This window comes from Dasypus novemcinctus, chromosome 5, assembly GCF_030445035.2.
Source record: "Dasypus novemcinctus isolate mDasNov1 chromosome 5, mDasNov1.1.hap2, whole genome shotgun sequence".
Classification (NCBI taxonomy): Eukaryota; Metazoa; Chordata; class Mammalia; order Cingulata; family Dasypodidae; genus Dasypus; species Dasypus novemcinctus.
Window position 1 is genome coordinate 70,677,965 of NC_080677.1, and position 26,864 is coordinate 70,704,828.

The following is a 26,864-nucleotide window of genomic DNA, read 5'->3' on the forward strand; positions in this document are numbered from 1 at the left end:
AAAGTGCAGCCTGCCCAGGAATGGTGCCACACACACGGAGAGCTGACACAACAAGATGAAGCAACAAAAAGAAACACAGATTCCCATGCTGCTGACAACAACAGAAGCGGACAAGAAGATGCAGCAAATAGACACAGAGAACAGACAACCAGGGTGGGAGAGGGGAAGGGGAGGAAATAAAAAATAAAATAAAAAACAACAAAAAAAAGATAAAGTTAATAAAGTAGGGTTATTCCAGGTTAAGATTATTTATTTATGGAGCAATTCCATAGGGATAAATTTGTGCCAGCTACTGTTCTAAGTGCTTTACTCATAACTATCCTTTTAAGGTAAGTTCTACTTCTATCTCCAATTGTATTTGAGGAAACTGAGGCACAGGGAGGTTAAGCAACTTGCCCCAAGTTCACACAGCTGGTAAGTGGTCGGATTCCAACCCTGGTGGTCTGGCTGCACTGTCAATGCCCTTAATCATGGTAGTATTAATTTGTAAAATTGTATACACATAAACCTTGGTGTTATTAATGTAATCCTAGTTTACACATTGTCCTCAGATCCTGAAACACTGACTCATCGTTAATTGATGCTTCCATCTAGGTAGTGAATTGTTTGCTGGACTCTACAGTGACTACTGGGGCAGAGATGCTGCAATCTTCCGGAGCATGGGCCGAATGACCCACATTCGAACCGAGCATGATAATGAACGCCTGTTGAAAGGTAGGGTTGAAGAGAAAAGAGTATGTAAATCAGGATTGAAAACAAGTCTAGAACACGTGGGAAACTTTTGCCATATTGATGATAATAAAAATATAATTTAGAGTTTCACAAAATTCACGATGTTTAAATAGCAATATTCTAGAATTAAAATATTATACAAACGTATACCACCCTATGTCAAACTGACTGGTTTAATTATAAAAGCAATTTACTTTCACAGAGGTGATTAGAAACCAGAATTCGTATGAAGAAAACTAGCAAGCATATGAAAAGTAACAATTTCATCCAGTACGTTGTTTTGTCTATGCATCCATTAGGATATTTTTTTGATGAATTGATTGCTTTGCTTTACTTGTTTTAATGGAATCTTATTTCACTTTAGAAACAAGTAAAATTTTAAGAAAGTAATTGACAGTTCTTTGTAAGGGAATCATCATTAATTGTGTGTGGTATATGTAGGCATTACAACATCATTTCATGGTGAGTGTTTTCATCATTTTCAAAATTTTCATTTTTATTGAGCTTCAATACACTGTCTTATTTTGTTACATAATATCGTTAAAATACTTCACATACCATATCAACTAAAATCCATTCACTTAAATACCTTTGACTACAAACTGAGTAACTTAAAGAAAATAAAATTTCCACTTGAAAATGAAACTGGTGTTTTATAAGCTAGACTAGTAGATAACTTATGAATTTAAAAACTAGTGACAGAAAGCAGATGTGGCTTAAGCAGTGAGTGCCCACCTCCCACATGGGAGGTCCAAGTTCAGTTCCTAGTGCCTCCTGAAAAAAAAAAAACAACAAACAGCACAAAACAGTCAAAAAACCAACTCGGGGAAGCAGGTATGTCCCAGTGGTTGCACACCGGCTTCCCACACAAGTCTTGCCTGATTCGTTCCTGGGTATCTTAAAAAAAAACTTGTAATGATAGACCTCTTGACTAAAATATGCTACTTATATACATGTTGGTTGTCTTTTTATACATAATGAGAGGAAATTTATGGCTGTTATTATCATGATGCCTCAACATGTCCTTCTTTGAATGCCTTTTAAGTCTATAATGTAAATTGTTTGAAATTGGTTTTCCTCCCTAAACATTTCCCAATTAAATTTTCCTGTACCATTTCTAAATAGACTTTTGATTCACAGATAAAATGGAGGTCTCTACATGGTTTTAAATGTTTGGTAAAATTTTTCAAAGTGAATGTTTTATTTCTTCATAAAATGATTTAGAGTAAAACTAAGGTTACAGAATAATCTTTTTACATTTTGCATACTATCTATTTCATTCTTTCTTCTGTTTTTTCCTTTGTATAGAACCAAAATTTGTAGGTTTATATATGATTCCTGACAATGATGACCGAGATGACAACAAAGTGTATTTCTTTTTCACTGAGAAGGCCCAGGAGGCAGAAAACAATGCCCATGCAATTTACACCAGAGTGGGGAGACTTTGTGTGGTGAGGATTGCATTTTTGCTCACATTAAGCTTGCATTTTCAAAATTTCTGATGAGGTTTTTGATACCTTTATAGCAACTCTCCAGTGTGAAACATTTTCCAGTATTCTGTGGGCAGTCTAAAATTAGCATTTACTATACTAATATTTATACTTCATATATAGTGGAAGTTTTATTTAAACAGCCTTACATTTTGTATGCTTTCCCCCATTTTTGAAGCTATATGAGGAAGAAATATAGGTTTTATCTCTTCCCACACAGAAGTTCGAGCTCTATTTTTTTAAAGAATTTAGCCAAAATAATTTTTTTTTTTTTGGCTTTAGTTCACATTCTAAATATTTTCCATGAGTATGCTTCAATAATTCGGTTGATTCTGATATCACACAGAAAAAGCACATGCAATTTGTTGGGTAATCAGATCATTTGGTAATATTAAAAACAAATTCAAGTACCAAAATGTATTAAAGAATGCTAAAAATACTGCAAATATGAAGTTACTATGAAATTTAGGAAGATACGTATCAAATTTTTATATATGTATGTATGCATGGACATATATTTATACCTATAGTGTGTATGTGTGCATGTGTATTTCAAGCTTCCCTTACTAAAGAAGGAAAGCAGAATAGATGTTTCCATCTATTCATATTATAGGCAATTATTTATCCATAAAATAATAAAGCTACTGTATCATAAAATCCACTATATTAATATTTGTTAATAATCTGAAACATAGATTTAATGAGCCAGTGTGTAAGTACACTGAAGAGGCAGAATAAAAGAACCTCAGAAAAAAGTTTTATGGGGAATTTCAGCTATGGTATTATTTGATTATTATGCTAAATTTTCTAAATTGCTTCATTAAAAGCTATAACTTCTGGCATCTGTACATGTAATAGTAAAAGTTACTCTGATACCCATTTGCCTACTTTTGCTTTTCACAGAATGATGTGGGAGGGCAGAGAATACTGGTGAATAAGTGGAGCACCTTTCTAAAAGCAAGACTAGTTTGCTCAGTACCAGGAATGAATGGAATTGATACTTACTTTGATGAATTAGGTAAATATAATTGGAGAATTAAACGTTACTCTTTGATATGCATACCTTTCTATAACCCTCAGTGTCTTCTACCATTTCTGACCTCTGTAATTTAGAGCAAGTTTCTCTTCTTTTCATTTTAGCCAGATCCAAGTGGTGGGGCCAGGGATTGTAGGAACAAAAAGAGGCCCATCTCATTAGCTTAAATGGGTTCTTCTGGTTCTGTCCATGTGGCTCAGCACATGGAGAACAGAACAACCAAATTTTCAGTCTGTTATGATTTTACTGATTGTATGATTACATCAAAAATTTATATCTCAAAATGTTTAAAGGTTTTGAAACTATATTAATGTCAATATAGTTTTTACATGCAAAGAGGCCTAGAGACACTAAGTAATGTAATGGTCTTTAATTTTGCAGAGGATGTTTTTTTGCTACATACCAGAGATCATAAGAACCCAGTGCTATTTGGACTCTTTAATACTACCAGGTAAGACTAATTTATATGGTCGGTAATACAATCTGAAACAAAAGTTGCCTCACAGCCTCCCCTGAACTGTGCACATAACTTGGAAATACTATTGACTCATTTGTCACTGTCATTTCAATTCAGACCCTTACTCATCTTGGTTTGTGTCACTCCAGCATCCTCCTCTGCTCAGTATCCTAATCTCTTCCCCTTCTATAATCTATAGCAGAAAAAAATTGTTCTCAAAAATTTGTCCATGTTACATGGTCTAAGACAGTGTTCTTAATTTGTCGTATAAAGTTTTGCAAACTAAGATTGATACCCAATCACTATTGGAAAATTTTCCTCTGAGCTCTCTAATGCTGTTTTTAACAAGATAATAGTTTGACAGATCCCAGTGTCCACTTTACTATTTCCCATCACTGTGCTTTTATTTACTCACTTTTCTTGCTTAAAATGGTCTTCTCTCCCCATACTGATTTTTGTCAGTTCTCCAATCCTTGTCAATTTCCATCTCCAAGAAGCATTCCTTGGTTAATAATCACAAAACGCTGTACTAATTCCTTTACCCTAGCTGCCCTGCACCTATGTAGTAGATTTATAGTAAATTTATGATAATTAGTGAAGTTCATGATGTGTCCTCCATGTTTAAATTTGTCACTAACTGTTAGGGAATATATTTTATTAATTGTCCCTTTTATTTTTGTATGCTTGGAAGAGTGTTTTAAGAATTAATAAAATGTTATTTTATAGGTGTTGTTATGTGAATGAAAAAATTAGTGTAAGAATCACTTTTGGTTCAAAGTTTACATATACAATTTCCTGAATATTTTTCCAAATAAGGCAGATTATTGGTAAAATAACCGGAATGAGTAATAAAGAGAGTAGACCTCACTTCCCTTGACAGGGATAGAATGATATTACTCAGTTCCTCCTTTGCTTTGCATTGACCATTATTATATAATAATACACTATTCCACAAGCTCATTTAGATTTTCAGCAGGTGATTTTTTTTTTGAGTTTTTTTTTTTTAAAAGATGCTTTAGGTTACATAAATGTTACATCAAAAATATAGGGCTTTCCCATATGCCCCAGACCTCCCTCTCCCATACTTTCCCCCATTAACAACATCTTTCCTTAGTGTGGTATTTGTTACAATTGATGAACATATATTGAAGCATTGCTACTAACCATTGACTATAGTTTACATTATAGTTTACACAGTTTGATAGGTTTGACAAAATGTATAATGGCTTGTATTCATCATCAGCAGATGTTTTCTACTGCTCCTTTGAAAAGAATAATAAAGGTCTTTGGACAAGTATCCTGCTATTGTAAAAAGACCTTTTCTTCGTGAGAGAAACATGAAAACAATTTTTTCCTATCAATTATTCCCTGATGTAAAGAAAAATAATTAATATAAATTGGTAATGATTACAGTCCATGGGCCCTCACCTTTTTTTCTACTTCAGCTTCTCCCTTATGCCAGTCAAACATTTATACATTATATGGCACTTCAGTGGCTTTATATGATAAATACAAATTATGTGATAATCAGTGTAGTTTTCTGAGTTGGTATGATCAATTTATAAAATATTTTCCTATTTAAAGCATAATGAAGTTGTTTGAGAAATGAAAAACAAGACATGGTTTTCTTCCATAATTTTGATTTTGACTGTTCAATTTATACATAAATCTGCAGAAAAGGCTTCCCAGCTGTGACCTGATATACAGGTTGATATTTTTTAAATGGTGATCAAAGTTTTACTGCCACCTTAATTGAGATACTATCTCTGGTTTTCCCAGTATCCCATACATTTCCAATTGCTTCAAGGTGTGGTATAACATGTGTGAGTTAATGGCCCAAGACAGTAACATAACTGCTGTTCTACAGGTGTCTCAGAATGTAGGATATTTTATATTTATATAGAACTTTGCATTTTGCAAACCTCTTTCACAAACTGAAACTACTTTGATTCTCACAATAAGGAACTAGGAGGAGAGATGTTATTAGTTCAATCAGATCATGCCAAATTAAGAAATGTGGCCATATTTTTTTTACAGAAACTATTAAAAATACCTTTTTTGCAGAATATGATTACAAATGCCCCTAGTAAAACTTGCAGCAGTTAGTGAACTGTTTTCATCCTCTCCAAGTGAAAACTTTTATCAGGAAAATCACTTCACTTATTTCTAGTCCTGGAGATGAGGAATTTATGTCTTTTAAATCATTCTCCTAAGATAACCTACTTCAGACCAGTCATCTTTCTACTGTAGCACATGTTCCATGATTTGGAGAAGGGAATAGAAAGCAAGATTATTAATGTCTGTGTACACCAAACTTAAGAATGGAACAAAATCCAACATTTTCATGGAATTTTGAATCATTCTTCAGATCATATACACTGAGGAATCTAATAAATCTAAGTAGAAATTGTATCCATATTAATAGCATGGTGATTAGGAAAACACTGTCTACTCCAAAGATGGAACAACAAAAAAAATGAGATAAAACCTTAAAAGGAATAATTCCATTGGAAAAGACCCTTTTTCAAATACCAAGGCCAACTCTTCTCCAATAAAAAGTATGAAAACAAAATATAAGATTAGCGGGAAGCGGACTTGGCCCAGTGGTTAGGGCATCCGTCTACCACATGGGAGGTCCGCGTTCAAACCCGGGCCTCCTTGACCCGTGTGGAGCTGGCCCATGCGCAGTGCTGATGCACGCAAGGAGTGCCCTGCCACACAGGGGTGTTCCCCACATAGGGGAGCCCCACGCGCAAGGAGTGCACCCATAAGGAGAGCCGCCCAGCGCGAAACAAAGTGCAGCCTGCCCAGGAATGGCGCCACCCACACTTCCTGTGCCACTGACGACAACAGAAGCGGACAAAGAAACAAGACACAGCAAATAGACACAGAGAATAGACGGGGGAGGAGGGGGTGTCGGATTAAATAAATAAATAATCTTAAAAAATAATAATAATTCAATCCTTCAATCCCCACAATTTAAATATATATATATATATATATAAGATTAGCAATAATAGAGTGAAGTGACACAATTACATCTGTGATTCTAACTATATAATTTTCAATTGTGATAAATTGGCACTTAAGGAAATGGTAAGTTTTGGAGTTTCAATACTTGAAATATTGTAATAGTTAATATTTCTAGAATATTTCGTACAAAAGAGAATGGAATTTTTCCCACCCCAAAAGACTTGATTCTCAACTCTATAGGTGGAGAGTGTGAGTAGGTGATCTCTAGTGAGATCCAGAATAATAATTATCTTTTTTTGTATTTTTCAGTAATGTATTTAGAGGGCATGCTATATGTGTCTATCACATGTCCAACATCCGGGCAGCCTTTAATGGACCATATGCTCATAAGGAAGGCCCTGAATACCACTGGTCACTCTATGAAGGAAAAGTCCCATACCCAAGACCTGGTTCTGTAAGTTCAGGCATTTAACAAATTATTCTTATTTTTAAAGACTTTTTTTGCAATACTGTGTTCACTGTTTTATATGTTTTACAAAAATACAGATTAACAATTAAGGAATTCTAAATCTAAAACTATGCTTGATTATCTGCGTGGTAATGAAATATTCCTTACATCAAGTTGCATGTTTTTTATTTAATGAAAAGACTTTAACCTATAATGGGTACATCTTTGCAGCATTATAAAGTATAAATTATCATTGATATTTGGGGTCTCTAAGTAGCTCCAACTAAAATTTTATTATTAAGGGCATGGGTAAACTGAGAAACATTCAATAAAATGAGCATCAAATTCACCCAGTTCTTCAAAAGAATTAGCACCTCTGTGACTTTAAAGCAAGAGACTGTTCAAACTTTTTTTCTTCTAATATTTGAGTCAGCCTCCCAATGCCGGGTTTCATTACTTCTCATTTTAGCAAGTTTTAAAAAGGTTTTTCTCTGTCTCCTCAGAATACCTAGCACATTATTTTAACATGCTTGCTGGCCTTGTTAAGAGAAAAGTGCCAATCCAGAAATGTTGCCAAAGTATAGGAAGCTCCACTGCTTTGCTTCTGACCTGGTGCTATTAAGTTTCTCTTTAGCTGTTTCAAACTTTTGTACGTTTAATTGCACAGGAGTTGAAAAAGTGTTATCATCATCCTTTTGCATCTTGTGTCCTGTGAGCACATGACAAATGTAGAATCATTGTATGTGCTATGGGGGCCATGGAAGAACATTTAACGTGTCATGCAAATCAACGTCTACACTTTTTCCAGCAGCTGGTGAAATCCCATCACTATGCTGAGTCTACAGTTATTTGCAAGTCAAGTAGAAATGTTTCTGCAAAAACCAAAGTGGAAACAAACCTTAACTCCATTAACAAGTGTAAGGCATTACCATTTCTATCTTTCTCTCACTAGCTTAAAATTATTACCTCCAGTAAGGCATAAAGTATGTTTTATTTCATTCTATTGATTAAAATTAAAATTTTAATGGAGAAATCCCACTCCTGTGGCTTTGCTGGAAATTCTTCTTGAAACCACATGGTCTTAAAGGAGATTTGGAGGAAGTGACTGGTTACTCAACTGCTTCCAGACTGGTCAAAAATGTTTCCAATTATATATCATGACAATATGCTCAAGTGAAAACTTCATGCCAAATTAAGAAATATGGAGTGTTTTTTAAAAACAAATCATTAAAATGCCATCTTTGTGGAATCTGATTACAAACTACTGTATTTATACACTAAAGTAGAAAATTTTTATCAAGATAAATCATCACAATTGCTGCTAGTTCTGCAGGAGTATATGCTAGATGAGGGAGCATTATTAACATGCATGGATCAACACAATTTAAGGTGTTTCAAGGAGTAACTATAAAGGTACTACTGAATATTGAATTTTAGAGTCAGTAACTTAAGAAATGAGATGTGTCATAGCAAATATTTCTGATTTTCACATTTTATCATGTCTAGTCAATACAAAAATAATACAGATTTACAGAAGTAGAACAGAGAGGAGGTGGTTTCCCTCAGTAATTAACAATGAAGAAATATGAATAGATTTCTAGCTGATAGCACTAAAATTCTATAATCGGAGAGCTTTGGAACCATCACCTATTATATTAGCATATTTTCAATAATGAAAAAGCTATTTTGTGCAGTTGTGATCCTTAATTGAGTGAAGATTTAACATTTTGTTTTGAAATGAACGATAGATTATTTGCCTTCAAACTGTAATTTACAAGTAAAAAAACAAATTTTGGAGACTATGGGAAATAACATGAATATTAATAAATAGTTACTAAATATTTCTAAAGATACTGTTAGTTAACATATTCAATGCTCATAATTCTTCTTGTAGTTGATTATCAATTTGCTGTTTAGAATTTAAGGCAAAATATTTGTCTGATCCGCTTGCATTTCCAGTGTGCCAGCAAAGTGAATGGAGGGAGGTATGAAACCACCAAAGACTATCCCGATGATGCCATCCGATTTGCAAGAAGCCATCCCCTGATGTATCAGCCCATAAAACCTGCCCACAAAAAACCAATTCTGGTAAAAACAGATGGAAAATATAACCTGAAACAATTAGCAGTGGATCGAGTAGAAGCTGAGGATGGCCAATATGATGTCTTGTTTATTGGAACAGGTAAAGAGGTTAGAAATTGACTTTAAAACCAATAACTTTTACAGTATTTTATAAAGTACCTATCAATAAATCTGGTTTCCCTTTGGCTCATTTGCACACAGCTAATTAGAAAGGGGAAAGAGCGTTAAAGTCCTCTTGTGACTGCAACAAAGTTTTTGCCTATTATTGGGGAGTAGTTAGTACTATCACCACTTTCATTCTTAAAAACCTTCTAGTTTGGGCAATAAATTATGTGGTCACCCTAGTTTCAGATGTGAGAAATGCTGAAGTAATAGAAGTAAGGATTTTGGGCTGTTAGAGCACACAATTCTAGATACACTGTCAATAATATATTTGAACTAATTAATTAATTTAATAATGAATTCATGAATAATTGATGTTGATGAATAAGGTTGGTTCCAAGTACAACTTCTCATAGTGCAAAGAAGATGCCGTTACAGGGAAATGTTTTTTCCTGGCAGTTCCCTAACCTTGTGGCAATCTTTGGTTGTTCACTGAGGCCTCAAGCTTTTACAAACTACTTGGGACTGTAGCTTCACCTAAATTTATAATTACAACAGTGCCTATCAGGCCTCATCAGAATCAAGCATTTTTAACAACAAGCAAATGTTAGTCAAAGTTTTTCAAGCTAGCTGTTATAAATTCCATAAAGATTACTGATTATTAAGAATAAAAATCAAAAAGAAAAAGTTTAGATATGCTTTAAGCTGCTAGGCAAGGCATTACCAGAGCTAGGATCAATTTTCAATCTCATTTAGCAACCATCCACTTATTCTTTAGTTTATATATGAGGTATATGTTTATAAAGTTTATACAAATTATTAATCCCCTAGGAGGTATTTTTCCCTTAACTTGGCTTTAACCTAATCACTGAGCAGAAGGGCTTATTACATATATCTATGGCATTTGCTACCCATTTGTTTGCTGTAACATAAATAGGAAGAGGTTTGCAAATCTATATTTTGTTAATCAAGAACTTGGAATTTCTGTAGTTGAATTGTTAGAATAACATCATGATGCAGCAGATAATGTAGGTAAAACTTCAACTAAATATCCTGCCTTAACAAAACAAAGTGTAATGAATATGTTAAAAGTGAAGAATTCAAATCAATTCATAATTTCACTCTGTCATCCATGAGCATTCTGTCATACCTAACTGTAATCATAAACATAAAATTCTGAGGAGACATTCACATATGCCCAAATCCCAGATACAAGATGTGATGTGAATATCCTTGCTTAGGCTTCTCCAATAATACTTTTAAAAATTAAAGAATTAAATAAAGAAGCATTCCTCTACTTTCTAGAAATTTATCTCTGGTACAGGTTATATTTTATCAAATTATTTTAGGAGGTTAACATTAATGATGTGTTGTTCTGCATTGTGAGTTGAAGATTATTACCACAGCATCAGATTTCTTTAACAAAACTAAAATTACATGACCATGAACTCACTCATGCTGATTGCTATCATAATAAAAAAAAAGGGGGGGGGGGAGAAAGCTATATAATCAGAGTAATCTTTGTTCAAATTAATAGTGGAATAAAGGCTATTTTTATTTTTTTATTTTTTTAATATTATTTTTAAATACACTGAAAAGTAAAGACAGACATAGTAGTCTATAAGCTTTTTAGAAGTGTTTTCTCTCTTGTCAGATTAATCAAAGCTATTTGAGAGAAATCCAAAAATAACAGGTATATATATATTCTGTCATGAAAAACCATGTTCATCCCAAAGATCTCATCATAATGAACCATTGTTTTCCAGCACAAAAGAACATATTTGATGAATGAATGATGAGTACAATATCGGAAACTGCTACAATCATGGTTGTTTCTCCCAAAAATTACCAGACTCATGCTTTAATACAAAACAAATATAGTCCTTATTGCAAAATTGCTAGTTGCAAATTAGTAAATTAAGTTTCATCTTTGCTTTTTGCATGATGTAATAATTGTGGGGTGTTTTTATGTGTACTTGGTTTATAAATGGATACATTTTGTTCCTTTTAGATCATGTACAAAACAGGTAATTGTTATTAATTTAATTTTAATCCCATTTTTAACCCAAGCATAAGATTTGATAATTTTTTAACAAATTTCTCAAGTACCAAAAAAATTTTTGGATTAGCACTTCCAAACTATTTTTTTAGTTATTACTCCCTATCAGTACGTCAAATCATTCTCATAGGCAAATTGAAGTCTTACAGACTTTTTCATTAGAAGGACATAATAAACTTTTCTAATTGTTTCTCTAAATGTTTTCTAAAAATGTGTTGATGCTTGGAAGAATTACTAAAATTAAGGGTATAGTTTTGTACCAGATAACTAGCTTACATAAGAAGATTTTTGCATCATTTGTCACAGAAGAATTTAGAATAATTTGACATCTATCTTATATTTTGATAATTCCATGAAGCATTTTTATTTCTCAATAATTTGGGCTAAAATATTTGGGAAAATTTAAATATTATTTGGTCTTTGTATTGGCCAGGCATATAAAATTATTTTTGCATATGAATTGAGAATATAGGAATATTTAAGTAGCCATAGATTTAAGTAGCCACAGATTTAAATATTACTTGTCATTGTCACTGATTTAAACATTTCATACATCTAGATTTCAAATTCTTATTTAAATTCAGAGTCCTACTTAATTTTTAATTATTTGAAAACCAGATTCTGATGTAACTTCTACTTTATCTCTTCCTTTGCTTCCTTTCAGATAATGGAATTGTGCTAAAAGTAATCACAATTTATAACCAAGAAACAGAATCTATGGAAGAAGTAATTCTAGAAGAACTTCAGATATTCAAGGTATTTTTATTTTAAAATGTAGCTAAAATTTATGTATCACAGGCAATTACCTATGAGTTGTAAATAGGAAAAACATTATTAGTTAACTTTTTCTAATTGGTATGTTGTGAATCCAGAGAGCTGAAGTGAGGAATTATTTAAAACTTTGATGCATTTACTAGATTATCACAGACTATTCAAATGAAGAGGTAAATATTTAGCTAGCATGAGAAGAATCTTAATATATGAAGTATGACTTTGATGAAATAATGCTTATGCCACATATGAAATTAGGAATTTTTATTGCAAAGTCACATATTGTACAAATGTACTATCAGTACAAGCCATTAAAAAATAACAGTACATTTCCATATTGTGAACATGTGGCAGGTTAAGCATAGTGCTTTTTTATAATAGCATTTCAATTGCATAGAGCACTTACTAGAAAAGAGAAAAATAGAAAAAACTATGGAAAATTAGACATGAAAAATAATATATATTTTGTTTTTTCATGTCTAATATTTCATTTATAGATATAAATACAGATAAAGATATAGTTATGTGAAAAAAATGTATTGATAAAAATCATTACATTGCACATTGGGTATCCTGGAGATTCCCCAGAGCCACTGGTTATCCAGACCCACACATTTAGTCAACCACCCTCCTATCTTAATCAGAGCAGCTTATATTTTCATTTATTTTAGGCATTTGGCCTCTTTGTACGATGCCATTTTGTGTTAGGAACCATAGCTCTCATATTTAACAGTACCCATTACAGTGACTTGTTCATATAAGCCCTTAAGAAACATTGCTGCCTGAACAATTGAATGAATGAATTCATGTGTGCATAAAGGGCTCTACCTTTTAAATACTTTTTTTAAGATTTATTTATTTATTTCTTCTCTTTCTCCCTCCCTCCTGCCCCACACCATTGTCTGTTCTTTGTGTCTGTTTGCTGTGTCTTGTTTCTTTGTCCGCTTCCGTTGTTGTCAGCTGCACGGGAATCTGTGTTTCTTTTTGTTGCGTCATCTTGTTGTGTCATCTCTCCGTGTGCAGCGCCATTCTTGGGCAGGCTGCACTTTCTTTCGCTCTGAATGGCTCTCCTTACGGGTGCACTCCTTGCGCATGGGGCTCCCCTGTGTGGCACGGCACTCCTTGTGCGCATCAGCACTGCACATGGACCAGCTCCACACGCATCAAGGAGGCCCGGGGTTTGAACCATGGACCTCCCATGTGGTAGACGGACGCCCTAACCACTGGGCCAAGTCGGCTTCCTAAATATTTTTTTTAAAGTAATACTTACATAGAGGATCAAATATTTTCTCTTTTAAAAAGAACTCTTCAAAGGGTAATAACCCATAGAGTGGAACTTGCAGAATTGATCTGGATTTATTGTAATCCTTAGAGATGCTCAGGTCTAAACATCTCTGGGGTAATCTTTAGGCTCTAAAAGCCACTCTGCAGATTTGCCTTCATCTGGAGCAATTGTAAGGCACAGAGATCCTCATCTTGTTCAAAGCATCCTGGGTTCATAGTGATTGACCACAATCATTCAGACAGTAGGTACTTTGTTTAGGCAAGGGTTAAATATTTTAAAGACTACATGGTTTAGTAATAGTATTAACTCATTATGGATATAACTCTTTCACTTCTAATGATGCAATTACTTTATAAGACTGAATACTCTGAGTATATTATTTTATTTAAAGAGTCTTGAGTTTTCAAAGCACTAGTATTAGTCAAATGCAAATATAAAAACTTCTTTCAAGAGACAAATAGGACCCTGGTTAGATTATCCACTGCTTTTCTCACTACAGATCTGTTTCACTCCCTTAGTAAAAATAAAAAGTAGCTGTATTTTAATTTTATCTTATTTGCACACTGATTTATTAAAATTAAAGCTATGGACTCTTTGGCATAGGACTACTCACATTACACTAATATGATTTTAGGAGCTGTAAACCACATTAAGGTAGATGTTCCTGTATTTTCTTTCTCATAAGGGTAAACTTCTTTTTTTCAGGATCCAGTTCCTATTATTTCTTTGGAGATTTCTTCAAAGAGAGTAAGTTTGTGTATGTGTGTGTGTGTGTGTGTTATCTGTGAGTTAAGGTCAAAGATATATTAATAATAGAAGTAATAAATGTGCTTATGTGTGAGCAAATTCTAGATTTATTTTGACAAAAGTATATGGTAGTTTAACATTTAATAGGTTTCTTCTATTTTTACTATTTATTATTATTTATTATTTATTTTACTATTTTCCCTATTTATTTATTGCTAATGCTTTCGAACAAAGTAGTCCAAAATGATATGCAATAAAACACAAGTCTCCCTTCCACTTTACTGTAATCAGTTTGTGGCATAAAGTTCTACAGTTGATACATATATTACCTCCCATTTATTTATAAATAACATTTTTTGTTGTTGTTAGGCACATGGGAACATACTTTATAAATTGTTCTGCAGAACTTGGCCTTTTCACTTAGTATATCTTGTAGTTCACGCCACATCATTATGTTTTATATATGTAAAGTTATACACATATATATAACTTTATTAGTCATTTAAATGTTGCATATTAACATTTAAAAGATCATTTACATGTCTGATCTCCTCTTGGACATTCCTAAATATCTTTAAAGGAAGAAAGATGATTATAAGAACCTTTCTGCTTAGGTAATGAGTAATAGAACAGACAGCTTCTTGAGTTCTTGTCAAGTTCAGTCTAGCAATTTTGATTCTCCTGAATTTAAGTCTGTAAAGGTATATAAAATATTGGAGAAATTAAGGTATCATTTCCCATTATCTATTCTGAGCAACTACTGCAATGTAATTGAATATTCACTGAGGTGAATGTGGATAAATGTGAAAATCTACGAACAGACCAGTGAAAGCTCTGTCAATTTCTCCTTTTGTGATCTCTATAGCAACAGCTGTATATTGGATCTGATTCTGATGTGGCCCAAGTCCGACTCCATCAGTGTGACATGTATGGAAGTGCTTGTGCTGACTGCTGCCTGGCTCGAGACCCATACTGTGCATGGGATGGCATATCCTGTTCCCGGTATTTCCCTACAGGTACACATACGAAAAGGTGAGACACAATATTTGGTGAAGTATTTCCATTCTTTAGGAAAAGTCTAACTTTTCTTTTTCTTTTTTTTTTTTTGGGGGGGGGGTACCAGGGTTGGGGGTTGAACCCAGGACCTCATTTGTGGGAAGCCAGGACTCAACCACTGAGCCACGTCGGCTCCCCTGTGTTGGTTTTTTCATTTGTTTTGCTTGTTTTTATGTTTATTTGTTTGTTTCTAGGAGGAACAGGAGACCGAACCCAGGACCTCCCAGGGGGTCAGTCACTTGAGCCATATCCACTCCCCTAACTCTTTTTTTTTTAAAGATTTATTTATTTATTTCTCTCCCCTTCCCTGACACCCTCCCCCATTGTCTGTTCTCTGTGTCTATTTGCGTCTTCTTTGTCTGCTTCTGTTGTTGTCAGCGGCACAGGAATCTGTGTTTCTTTTTGTTGTGTCATCTTGTGTCAGCTGTGTGTGTGTGTGGCGCCATTCCTGGGCAGGCTGCACTTTCTTTCGCGCTGGGCGGCTCTCCTTACGGGGTGCACTTCTGGCGTGTGAGGCTCCCCTATGCGGGGGGCACCCCTGTGTGGCACGGCACTCCTTGCGCGCATCAGCACTGCACGTGGGCCAGCTCCACACGGGTCAAGGAGGCCCGGGGTTTGAACCGCGGACCTCCCATGTGGTAGATGGACGCCCTAATCACTGGGCCAAGTCCGCTTCCCTCCTAACTCATTTTTATTTCACCTTTTTTATTCCTGTATTTAGTCCATGAATATAACCAGACTATTTTTAGTTTTTAAAAAAGCAAAATAGTCATATTTTGTTTGTAATATAATGCCTTTTCTTCATTCTCCTCAAATTACTGTTAAGAAATAGCTAATTCTGGAAAAGAGACTCGATTTAATGTATTTTGCCTAATAAAAATTTGACTGAACTCTTAACTTTTTTGTCAGTTAACCCATAATAATGTAAACATATTATAAAGGTCCCTGAGGTTATATGTAAATATACCTAAATTTAATACCTTACGTCAGATAAAAATAGCAAAAGTTACTTGGCACTTTATGGTAAGCATATTCTTATTATCTTATGTATAATGCAAATACCCATTCAATTCTTTTGAATGGTATAGGAAAAAATAATCAAGAAAAAAAGATATTTAGTTCTGAAGATTATAGATAAGGAGCTAAGGAACGAGAATGTAAGATATTGTTCTTTTTGGGGTTGCTAGTTTAAAGAATTTTCTTTTTGACTGACATATCTCAAATCAACAATATGATGTCCTTATTTTTTTTTTCCTGGAAAGTGTAGGAAACAAAGCAACTTTTACTAATCTTAGTTGTTTAAATTATCAGTTAGATGTTCAGAAATAGGATGTGTGTTCTTTTTTAACCTTCTCTTTTTCTGGTTTATTTCTATCTTCCAATGAGTCTAGAAGGCTAGTCATCACAAACTGTCATTGATAAGTTCATTCAGAACAAACTGATTCTATAATTTATCAGTCTGGACAGGAAAAAAATGGATAAATTTAAAAAACACTTTAGACAGTAGCTATATACTACTCACAAATGATTCAGATTAAAAAAAAAACAATTTTAAAGGGAACTTTTAAGAAACATTTATGTTGGTTTTTTTTTTTTAATTGGAAGAAGAAACATATTAAGTTGGTATTCAGGGGATTTAATTTTGGGTTCTTTCAGCAACATATACTAACATGAACCTGTGGAATATCATCCTGAGAGAGAAAACAGTTCTATCAATATCACATGATTCAATTATGTCACTCTCTGTGATGAAACTAAGTAAAATAGTACTGAATTTTCCATAGAAGAGGAGATAGACCTGTGGAGCATATATATGTAGTCAACCACTGCTTCAGGTAGTAGGCGTTTTTGTCATCCAATTGCCAGTCAACTAAATATAGATAGATATTTAAAGTTGTGACTAAGATTACACATATATGTGTGTACATGCATACACGTGTGCAGGCATAGAAAAATATATGGACTACTCCACATGCAAATATAATATCAGCAAAAGAATTTAATTTTAATTACCAGATTCTTAATAAAGACTTACACTGAATTATAATTTATATAAAGTTCAAGCTTTGAAAACTTGAAATTTAACATAAGTTTCATTAATTATTGTGTGCAGAGATGGTTGCTGAATGGGCAGTTGGGCTTTTATTTTTTCACCCAGGTTTGGAACAACTTTCCCCCTTTTGAAACTTTGGCTGCAAGACTTGAAACAAGCTTAGATAAACCTAAAATGTGGAAATGGCAAGCCGCCACACGTGAGGGATTCAAAGACTTAAAAGGAAAATAAATAAATAAATTCTTAAATACACCCTGCATTTGCCCCATGTCCTCTCTACCAGCTGGTCTTCATTTATTTCGATTTGAAAGTGAATATTTTAACTCCTAAGCAAATACATGACCTGTATAATTAATGAACTGTGTGATTTAATTCAACACAAATGCAAGTCACTTGAAGACCTCCAAACTCTACTATCTCCCATTCAGCAAGGTCATTGCCACTTATTAGAGAAGGCAAATCCCAGGATGCTTTGAACAGGAGATCATGAGGGGCAGACAGTATTTGAAGAATAAAGGTATTTCTCCACTCAAGCCTTATGAAATTGCACATATTTTGAAGAAATATATAAGGAAATATTTTCATTCCTTATAGAATAATCACTTATTTTCTTAATAAGGAGACTAAGAACAATATAGAGTAAAAACATTGAACTATACACAATTCCCTACTGAGAAAAGCAGTGCGTATTCATTTCATCTTTTTTTTAAGATTTAATGTATTTGTTTCTCCTGACCCACTCATTGTTTGCATTTGCTCTTTCTGTTCATCATCCTTGTTTCCTTTGGAGGCACTGGGAACTGAACCTGGGACCTCCACTGTGGGAGAGAGCCATTTAATTGCTTGAGCCATCTCTGCTCCCTGCTTTATTGTGTCTCTTGTTATGTTTTCCTCATGTTTCTTGTTGCATCATCTTATTGCATCAGCTCACTGTGCCTGCCCATCACGCCAGCTTGCTGCTTTCTACAGGAAGCACTGGAAACTGAACCCAGGACCTCCCATGTGGTAGGCGGGAGCCCAATCACTTGAGCCACATCACTTCCCTTAATTTCATTTTTTGATGTTTCATTTTGAGTTACTTTTCTTTAATCCTTTTTCAGAATCTAATGTATCCCCTTTAGGGTAGTTGTTATTTGTATAGGTTCACATCTATAGTTGAACCTGATTTTAAGAGCTAGTTAAAAGAAAAAAACTCACTAATCCAAAATGTTTGTTAATTTGACCTAATCTGAATGAACATTCTAATTATTTAACAGAATTTATTTAACAGAAACATATAATAAATACTTAGTGAAATACTGATTTGAAAGGACATGTCTGAACTAAAAAATATACCAACTGTTTCAAACAATTGAGCAAACTAATTGATTTTATGCAAATACTTGTTGATACCTGAAAATGACTCTTGAAGAATGCAGCCATTTATTTGAAAATATTTTTATTCACGCATTAAGCCTGTTACTTTGCTATATGAAAAGAGCATGAGGAAATAATCACAACCCTATGTATAGGAAAATTCAACCTAATGTAGATAATGGGGTTGCAAATAGAGATAGTAGTAGCTCACTATTGAGCACTTACTATGTATATGTGCAATATACACAATACATTATTTAACCCTCAAAATAATTCACTTCTTTGAGCTCAATCTTGAAGGATGAGGTAGAAAGCAATTCCAGATAAAGAGAATTAATGGCCTGCAAAGGCAAAAAATGTTCAGGGAAAATGGAGTAGTAGGAACTGAGGTTAGAGAGGTAATTTTTCCTAAAATAAGAAAAATAGTTATTTTATCTTTATTAGCAGCAAAAGTAAAATTTACCAGCTTTCACCAACTACTTGTGAATCACCAGGTTTTGTATTAGGCATTCAGTAGTGATGATGAATTGTGACTGAGCATTTCCATAGCTAAATACTTCTTGGTACATGGTACATCTTCTAAGATTGTACAGGCACAAGCTTGGAAATATATTTAAAAGGAGTAGACAAAGAAAGAGTTATGTAAAGAAAGTTAAATGAATAGGTGAGATCGTAGACAGGAAGGAGTGAAATACTGGAGTCAGGAGCTGTGCTCAGAAATGAATTAGTTCAGTTCAGTGACAATGTAATAGAGATCTTTCAGTGGTGTTGGATTCTTTTGAACTATCACCACCCCTGGAGGAGAACTTTTTGGCTAAGTTCCAGCACAGGAAGGGAAAAATAGTTTGCTTTTATAGCAGATCATTTTTGCTTTAGACCTGACTAGAAGCAGAAATTGAAAACTGGTCATTAAAATAAATACATTTCTGTTCATGGAGTGAAAATGAGTCAACAGAGGAAAAATGTTAATTCACAATCAAAACCACTTGTTTAAAATATTCTTCCAAAATACATTATCATTTATAGAGCTAGGTCTTTTTCTTCCCCTCGAGCTTGTATTTTGTCTATTTCCAGTGTTCTCTGAAAAATTTCTCAGAGGCAAGAGATATAAGAAAAATGTGCGACTTTGAAAATGAAAGGAAACTTTGTTCATGCTTTCTCCAACTCCTGGTCTCAATACTTGTTATTTTTTTTAAAGCTGAAATAAAGTATGATTATTTACGGGTAGTATAAAATGAACTGAGCATGTTATATCTTTCATTTAATAGGCTTGCTTCTAAAGATTTGTAAACAGTATTTTTGCATGATTTTTTAATTATTCAAATTGCTTATCTCTGAAGTTGATAGATCTACAATCATCTAGATTGTAATTCACTTTATTTTACATCGCTTGTCTAGTGAACCTTATACAACAGCATACCTGCAAAGTGGAAACTATTTACAATTTAATTGGTTTCACTCCTACTCCATTATTCATTATTGCTCAGCAGAATTTAGATTCCTGGTACTAAAACAATTACTCAACCCAGTGAGAAATTAACAGCAGCATTTTACTTCTCGGCTAGGTATGTTACCAGTTGTCCAATAGTTGTACATTCTAGTAAAATAATATGAAAGTATAAAACTTTCTACTTTTCCTTGCTACTTTTTCCCACAAATTCTAATTTTCAATCTATTGTGATTCACGTGACAGTTTTCATCTAAACTTTGTAAAGCCTGGATCTTTGGATAAGGTTTCTTTAATCATCAGTCTCCATATTAAAAAAAAAAAAAATTCTTTTGCACATAGGTCATAACAATAAAAATTTGACTGGAAGAGTCCATCTGCCCTATCTTTGAATATAAGGAAATACTTAAATAATTATTGACTGAAATAAGATGTGAACTTACATGTGAGAAAATATTCTCTCTCTTGAGATAACATTCTATTATCATTATTTGGAGGCAGCAAAGAGACCCTCTATCAATAAAGTAGAAACTGGAGTAGATTCTAAGTGTCATTTAGCTACCTTGTTTTACAAAGGAGGGCAAGAAGAACCAGGAAAAGGAAGATATGCACAAGGCCACACTGTCCATGAATGGTGCCATCGGGATTTGAATCTGGAATAGTTACTATCTCCCAAATAGTAAAACTTGTCCTTTAGTTTTTTAACTATTAACAATTGCTCTCTTTTGGTTTTTCCTCAACCTTGAAGAAATTCTATGAGTTAGCAAAATAAGTTATCTTTTCTGCCTTTACTTAATACTTTTGTTTTTATCTCTAATGTGAATTAAGTCTGCAGAAAGTCTTGATTTAAGAATTCCAGGATTCATATCAAAAATATACATTATTGCTTACACACTTAAATGGATAGAGAGTATTTTGAAATTAAGTATTTTGAAAAATTCTATAAAATATGTACATATACCTGGAAGGGATTCTAATTTTTATAGGTAGGTGGGTTGCAGAAAAACTTAATGCTTCAAGATACTAATATTTCTTCACACTCCATGCAAGACATCCTGCTAATCATTTATAATACACTATTCATTGAAGAGAGGCATATTATTTCCAAATATTATAACTGAAAAAAGTAATATGAGTGTATATTATCAGTTTACCTTTCTTCATTAGCAACTGTATTTGTGCTAAGTAACCGTGACTATAGGAAAAAATATTTCAATTAAAATACCTTTACACAATTATGACAAATTTTATTCAAATAGGCATTCTCCCTGAAATTCCACTGTCTTTATCTGCATCATCTTTTACTACTATTTCAAACCGGAAGACTTCTTTTTCAATAAAATGTTTAATGACATGGGAAGAGAAACTTTTTATATTATTGTTTGGGGATCCAAAGGTCAAACTTATATAAACATTTAAAGGACAGTTATATGTACAACTTAACCATTGAAGAAGATTCAGTAGAAATATGGGAAACTATGAAGCTAGGATTTTCTCCTTATTTGGTATGACTGATCAATTTTTTCAGTAGCAAAATACTGCTTGAATAGTTAATGTGGTTGGCTATATTTAAAATTTGGAAACTCGAAACCTAAACATCTTAATGCATTTACCTTTTTTCAGGCGATTCCGCAGACAAGATGTTCGGCATGGAAATGCAGCTCAGCAATGCTTTGGGCAGCAGTTTGTTGGTAATCCAAGAAAATCAATTACTGTGGGTTGCTTAGAGTGTACATTGCAGATTAACTGCAAACTTCTTTAAAAGAGAGTTCTTCTTTGTGATTGATATGTACTAAAACAAAATTACTGAAATAATTCTGTATTTCTTCCGTGTAGCTAAAATATAAATTTACCATAAAAATTTTACTTAACTAGGAAAATGAGTTTTATATACCTCCCTCAAGCTTTAATATTAGACCTCAAAGCAGGTGACTCCTAGAAAAAGAATGCTGCGTACTTTAAGTGGCCAATGCCACAGTGATTTGCAGGTATTGTCTCTCCATCCCTTACCTGGGAATTTTTCACTTCTGGAGAGCCTATCAAGTCAGTTACTAAGTCTTCACATAGGGTAAAATGAAAAATGTTTAATCTTTTACTGGTTTAGGTAAAACAACAAAAAATAAGTTCACTTGCTTTTATCCCCCACTGCAGCTAAGTATACTGGCTTGTATACAAATCTGGATTCAAGTCCAGTGAGAGTGTATCTAATCCAAAACATATATATGTTACAAGCAAGAAGTTCTAGTTCACCAAGTCCTTAGTTCAGTTTCACACTCTCTTCTTACTGTAGGAAACCAACATATGGATAAGTGCAATCCCTTGTCAAAATTTTGCTCACACTTGTGTTCACGTCATGCCATATCACCTAGATTTCTGATTTCTACTTTTATATATAACCATGAATTTGATCCTTTGCCCTGCCTGAACTTTTGATGCTCACCTTATCTTCCCTGCTTTATCAACAGATGTAGGCTTTGATTTCCCATGATTTTAACATTGATGCACCACTTTACTGTCCCTGACTGTCCCCTCCCTAGGTAACCAAACTTACAGGTCCCTCCCTCTGCCATAGCCTCCCAGCCTTTTTTTTTTTTAAAGAAGCTTTAAATTACATAAATGTTACATAAAAATATATAGAGAAGTTCCATATGCCCCACCCACTTCCCCTCCCACACTTTCCCACATTAACATCTTTCATTAGTGAAATATATTTATTACAATTGATGACCACACACTGAAGCATTGTTACTAACCTTGGACTAGAGTTCACATTTTAGTTTACATTTGTCCCACACAATTTTATAGGTTATGACAAACCTATAAATGTATAATGACCTGTATCCGTCACTGCAGGGTCATACAAAACAATTCCAATATCCCAAAAATGTCTCATGTTACACTTATTCTTCCCTCTCCCTCCCCTCAGAACCTCTGGTGGCCACTGTCTTTATATGAATGATAAAATTTCTTCCATTTCTAGAATAATAAGTCTATAATAGAATAATAATAACTCTACTTTACTCCATTGTTCATTCCCCAATCTTGAGGATTTGGGGATGGTGAGGCCCACTTATTTTCTAATTAATAGGGAGCTTAGATTGCATTTGGCAGGTGGATGGAACTGTCTTGCTTGCAATTGCTGACTCTCTGTTTCTTGGGATGGGCGTTGCCCATCATCATTTCCTTGTTAGTTGTCCTGGTGAGTCCAATGAACTGGAGAGTAGATGTTGCAGCTCTGCTGAGATTCAGGACTACTTCAGTGCCGTCTTCCTGGAAGTCCTCCCTTCCATCCCTTTTTAATACCCAGCTTTTGTGCATTTAGAGTATGCTATTCTCACAAACTCTTAATGACCTTATCTAGAAATTAACGAATCCTTGATTACTAAGAGTTATCCACTTAGCTGCAAAAGTCTGAGTAAATAATCTTTTAAAAAATTAATTACCAGTTAAAGTCAAAGTCCCAAGACTAATGTTAAGATTCGTTTTGTAGAGGATACTTTTGATAAGACTGAAGAGCAACTGGCCTATGGCATAGAGAACAACAGTACTTTGCTGGAGTGTACCCCACGATCTTTACAAGCAAAAGTCATCTGGTTTGTACAGAAAGGACATGAAACAAGAAAAGAGGAGGTAATTCATAGTTACTTATTCATGCCGTGGTGTATTGCATTTAGTGTGTGATTGACAGTAATTTACTTGGATGATTAAAAATGAAACATTTTATTTTTATATTGGGTTTTATTAATTATGTACATTTTATGTATTTATGACCTTTGTACATATGTATATACTTATATATTTATATGCAAATAAAAATGTAATGCATATATAAGTGAATGCTTTTTATATACCTATAAAATCAATAGTTTGAATCTTGGAAACTTGATGTTTATTTTTATTCAGGAGGTACCTATAGTTTCATGATTTTAGTGTCATGTTGTCAAAATGATAGTTTTACATTGTGTCACCCAAAGCAATGTTTCAAAGAAATAGCAAACTTAAGCAACATGAACACATTTCTTTTGTATGTGTGGATAATAGAATTAAAACAACAACAGAAGCAGCAACATTTAACTGTTTGTATGATAAATCATATATGAAGCAGAGACACTAGGTTTCTTGTCCGTTTTGAACAAAGGAAAGGCATCAGCTCTTTTGGCCATTTAAGAAAGTTTAATGATGGCCAGCATATGCTGTAATCATCTAAATGATGGGAGAGGAATGACTTGGACTGCTTTTCAGAGGTGGAAGGATAGGCAGCATTTAAGGCACACATATGGAAGAGTCTGGAGGCAGTTACTGGGTAAAAAATGTGATGAGTCCAGGTTGCTGATTGTACTCAGAGAGAGGTCAAAGAAGTGAAGGAATTAGGGAAGGCAGATAAAATATCATTGATGTTGATGTGGGCTTTGAACTCAATTTTCACACAAGCGGAATTGTAAAAATAGCAAAAGGAAGAAAATCCAGTTTTATGAGAGGGTAACAGATCTTGTTAAAATGGAGACCTGGTCCTGGATAAAGAGAAGGCTTGCAGTTGAATAAGGAAAAGAAATTCTAGAGACCTGCTTCTGGTTCAGGGGAGAGCTACGTGCATAGCGGACAGAAAGAGAGAGAATCCATGGAAGTCTTCACCTCCTTTTGATATCAGAGACCAAACATTTGTCATTGGAAACTAAAATTACTGATTCCAAATACTGAACTTTTCATGCTTTCTATCTAGTCTACTGTAAAGCTAAAAATCCAACTTATTCTTGTTAAGATTATATAGTACAGTAAACAAATGATTAAATTTGTAAATCTCAGGTTCCTGGCATGACTATTAGAGAAGCAGGCACTTCAGTTTAACAAAAGCTATTAGAGATAATAGAGAGATACTATCAGGAAAGGAAAATCCTCCTACATTTTCACGGCATCATAAGAGTAAATGTGTCCAAAATGGTATAACTTATTGCACTAAAGTAAATTGTTGATTTAGTGCTAAAGAAGTTTCCATTTCACAAATCTGAGGTGAAGAGGCTTTTTAAATTTTGTCAGAGCTCACTTGGCAGGGGAGGACCTGGGAATATTCCGTTATTCCTCCAGTTGAATGGCTTTAGAAGACAGAGAAGTAATTCCTTCATCAGTGGTTTTCTTCACTCACTAGGTTCTGTTTCTAATTTGAACTCTAATCTGTCTCATTTGGAAATCTTTACCAAATCATTTTGACATGCTGCATCCATCAATGTTCAGTTATAAACTTCTTTCTTATTGTGTTGATATAATCTGTTTCTCCTTTCCCATAATTTTTAGTCAGTATTTTCAACTACAGTCACATTTCCTTGAATGATGTATTTACTGAGATTTGAAATTTTGAATTTATTCATTGCACCAAAGGGCATGTCATACTCAGAAAATACCTGGGTTCTCTAGTGATAGCAGCATACATATAATATATATTAGAAATAGCAATATATATATTGATTTCTTTACAATCTAAAACAAAGCAAAAGAAAGACAAAAACTGTGATCTCACCAATGTCTGGATGTATATACTGTGTATACCAAGTGGAGAGGCTTCCCAAGTGAATTCTGAATTTTCTTTAAAGACCATTTTTGCTTTTATTGTTGTTACTATACAGTACATAAGACAATTATTTTATTATCAAACCTTGACCATTGGAAAGGTTGCTTAAGTTCGGCTAGTCCATTTTTTACCTCCTGTGGGAATACATTTTAGAGTGTCCCTGGTAGAGGCCAAAGGACTTCTTGTGGACACTTGCAAGCCATGAGAACTCATTAATTTGCAGTTAGACCATATCCTTTTGGAAAAGTTCTGGTCATCATATATGTGTTTTCCTGAATTGAAATTTTGACCCCGGAACTTATGCCTCAAATCCAAACAGCTCTGTGGAGTTACCCAGAAACTACATATTCACGTGGATAAAGTTTCACTTGATCTAAACTCCCGATAACTGAATTTCTAGAAAGCATCTAGAAACTTGGCTATCTAGCGTTCTAACATCTAGATTACTGTAGTTCTCTCTAACATGCACACTAGAATCTCCTCCTCCCTTAAATATATTGTATGGAAGACAATCTCTACATATTTAATTTAGTTCCATGAATGTTTATTGAAAGACTACTTTTCTAGATACTTCATAAAGGAACCTTTTCCTTTGGCTTGATGACCTGGTTAATTATGATGTGCTTCAGTTATTGTGATAGCCTGAGGGGGAAAAGTGGCTTAATAGAAGAGACTTGATAGAAGTAGCTATCCTTTACATGAACCTGCTACATACCAGGAACTGTAATAGGTGCTTTACCATATTATCTCTAGATCTCACAATTACATGTTAGATATGGTTATCCTTAAATGCAGAAACTGAAGCACAGAGAATTAGAGCTCATACACAGGGTGAATGACAGACCCAAGATTTGACCTCAGGTATTCCTGACTCCAAAGCTGTGCTGCCTCACATCTATTCATTGTCTAAGTACCAAGGACTGTCTATATGCTTTTTATAGATTATACCATCTTACTATAAAAATGGTTTATAGGTGAGGTACTGAGATACGGAATGTTGAGAACATGCCTGGATATATACAGCTAGTAAAGCTATTATAGTAAAGTAGAATTCAAATCCAGGTCTTTGTGTTCTTTCTACTAAACCACACCACCTTTGGAAATGAGAATTCTAAATATAGTTGCTCTGGTACATGGAACAAATGGAAAATGGTCCACAGCTAAGGTTCTGGAATTTGATTTCCAGAAAATGCTCCTGATGTAAGAC

At 33.9% G+C, this 26,864-nt stretch overlaps 1 protein-coding gene across 1 annotated transcript in view; it reads left to right on the forward strand.

The window, feature by feature from the left end:
* Positions 1–26,864, forward strand: part of SEMA3E (semaphorin 3E) — a 320,546-nt gene that overhangs the window by 279,563 nt on the left and 14,119 nt on the right. The window contains exons 6-16 of the mRNA XM_058297096.2: positions 595–714; positions 2,041–2,183; positions 3,126–3,240; positions 3,640–3,709; positions 6,998–7,142; positions 9,096–9,318; positions 12,044–12,135; positions 14,141–14,182; positions 15,048–15,214; positions 21,718–21,785; positions 23,585–23,724. Of these exons, the coding sequence (XP_058153079.1) occupies positions 595–714; positions 2,041–2,183; positions 3,126–3,240; positions 3,640–3,709; positions 6,998–7,142; positions 9,096–9,318; positions 12,044–12,135; positions 14,141–14,182; positions 15,048–15,214; positions 21,718–21,785; positions 23,585–23,724 (1,325 nt within the window). The remainder of the gene's footprint in view (positions 1–594; positions 715–2,040; positions 2,184–3,125; positions 3,241–3,639; positions 3,710–6,997; positions 7,143–9,095; positions 9,319–12,043; positions 12,136–14,140; positions 14,183–15,047; positions 15,215–21,717; positions 21,786–23,584; positions 23,725–26,864) is intronic.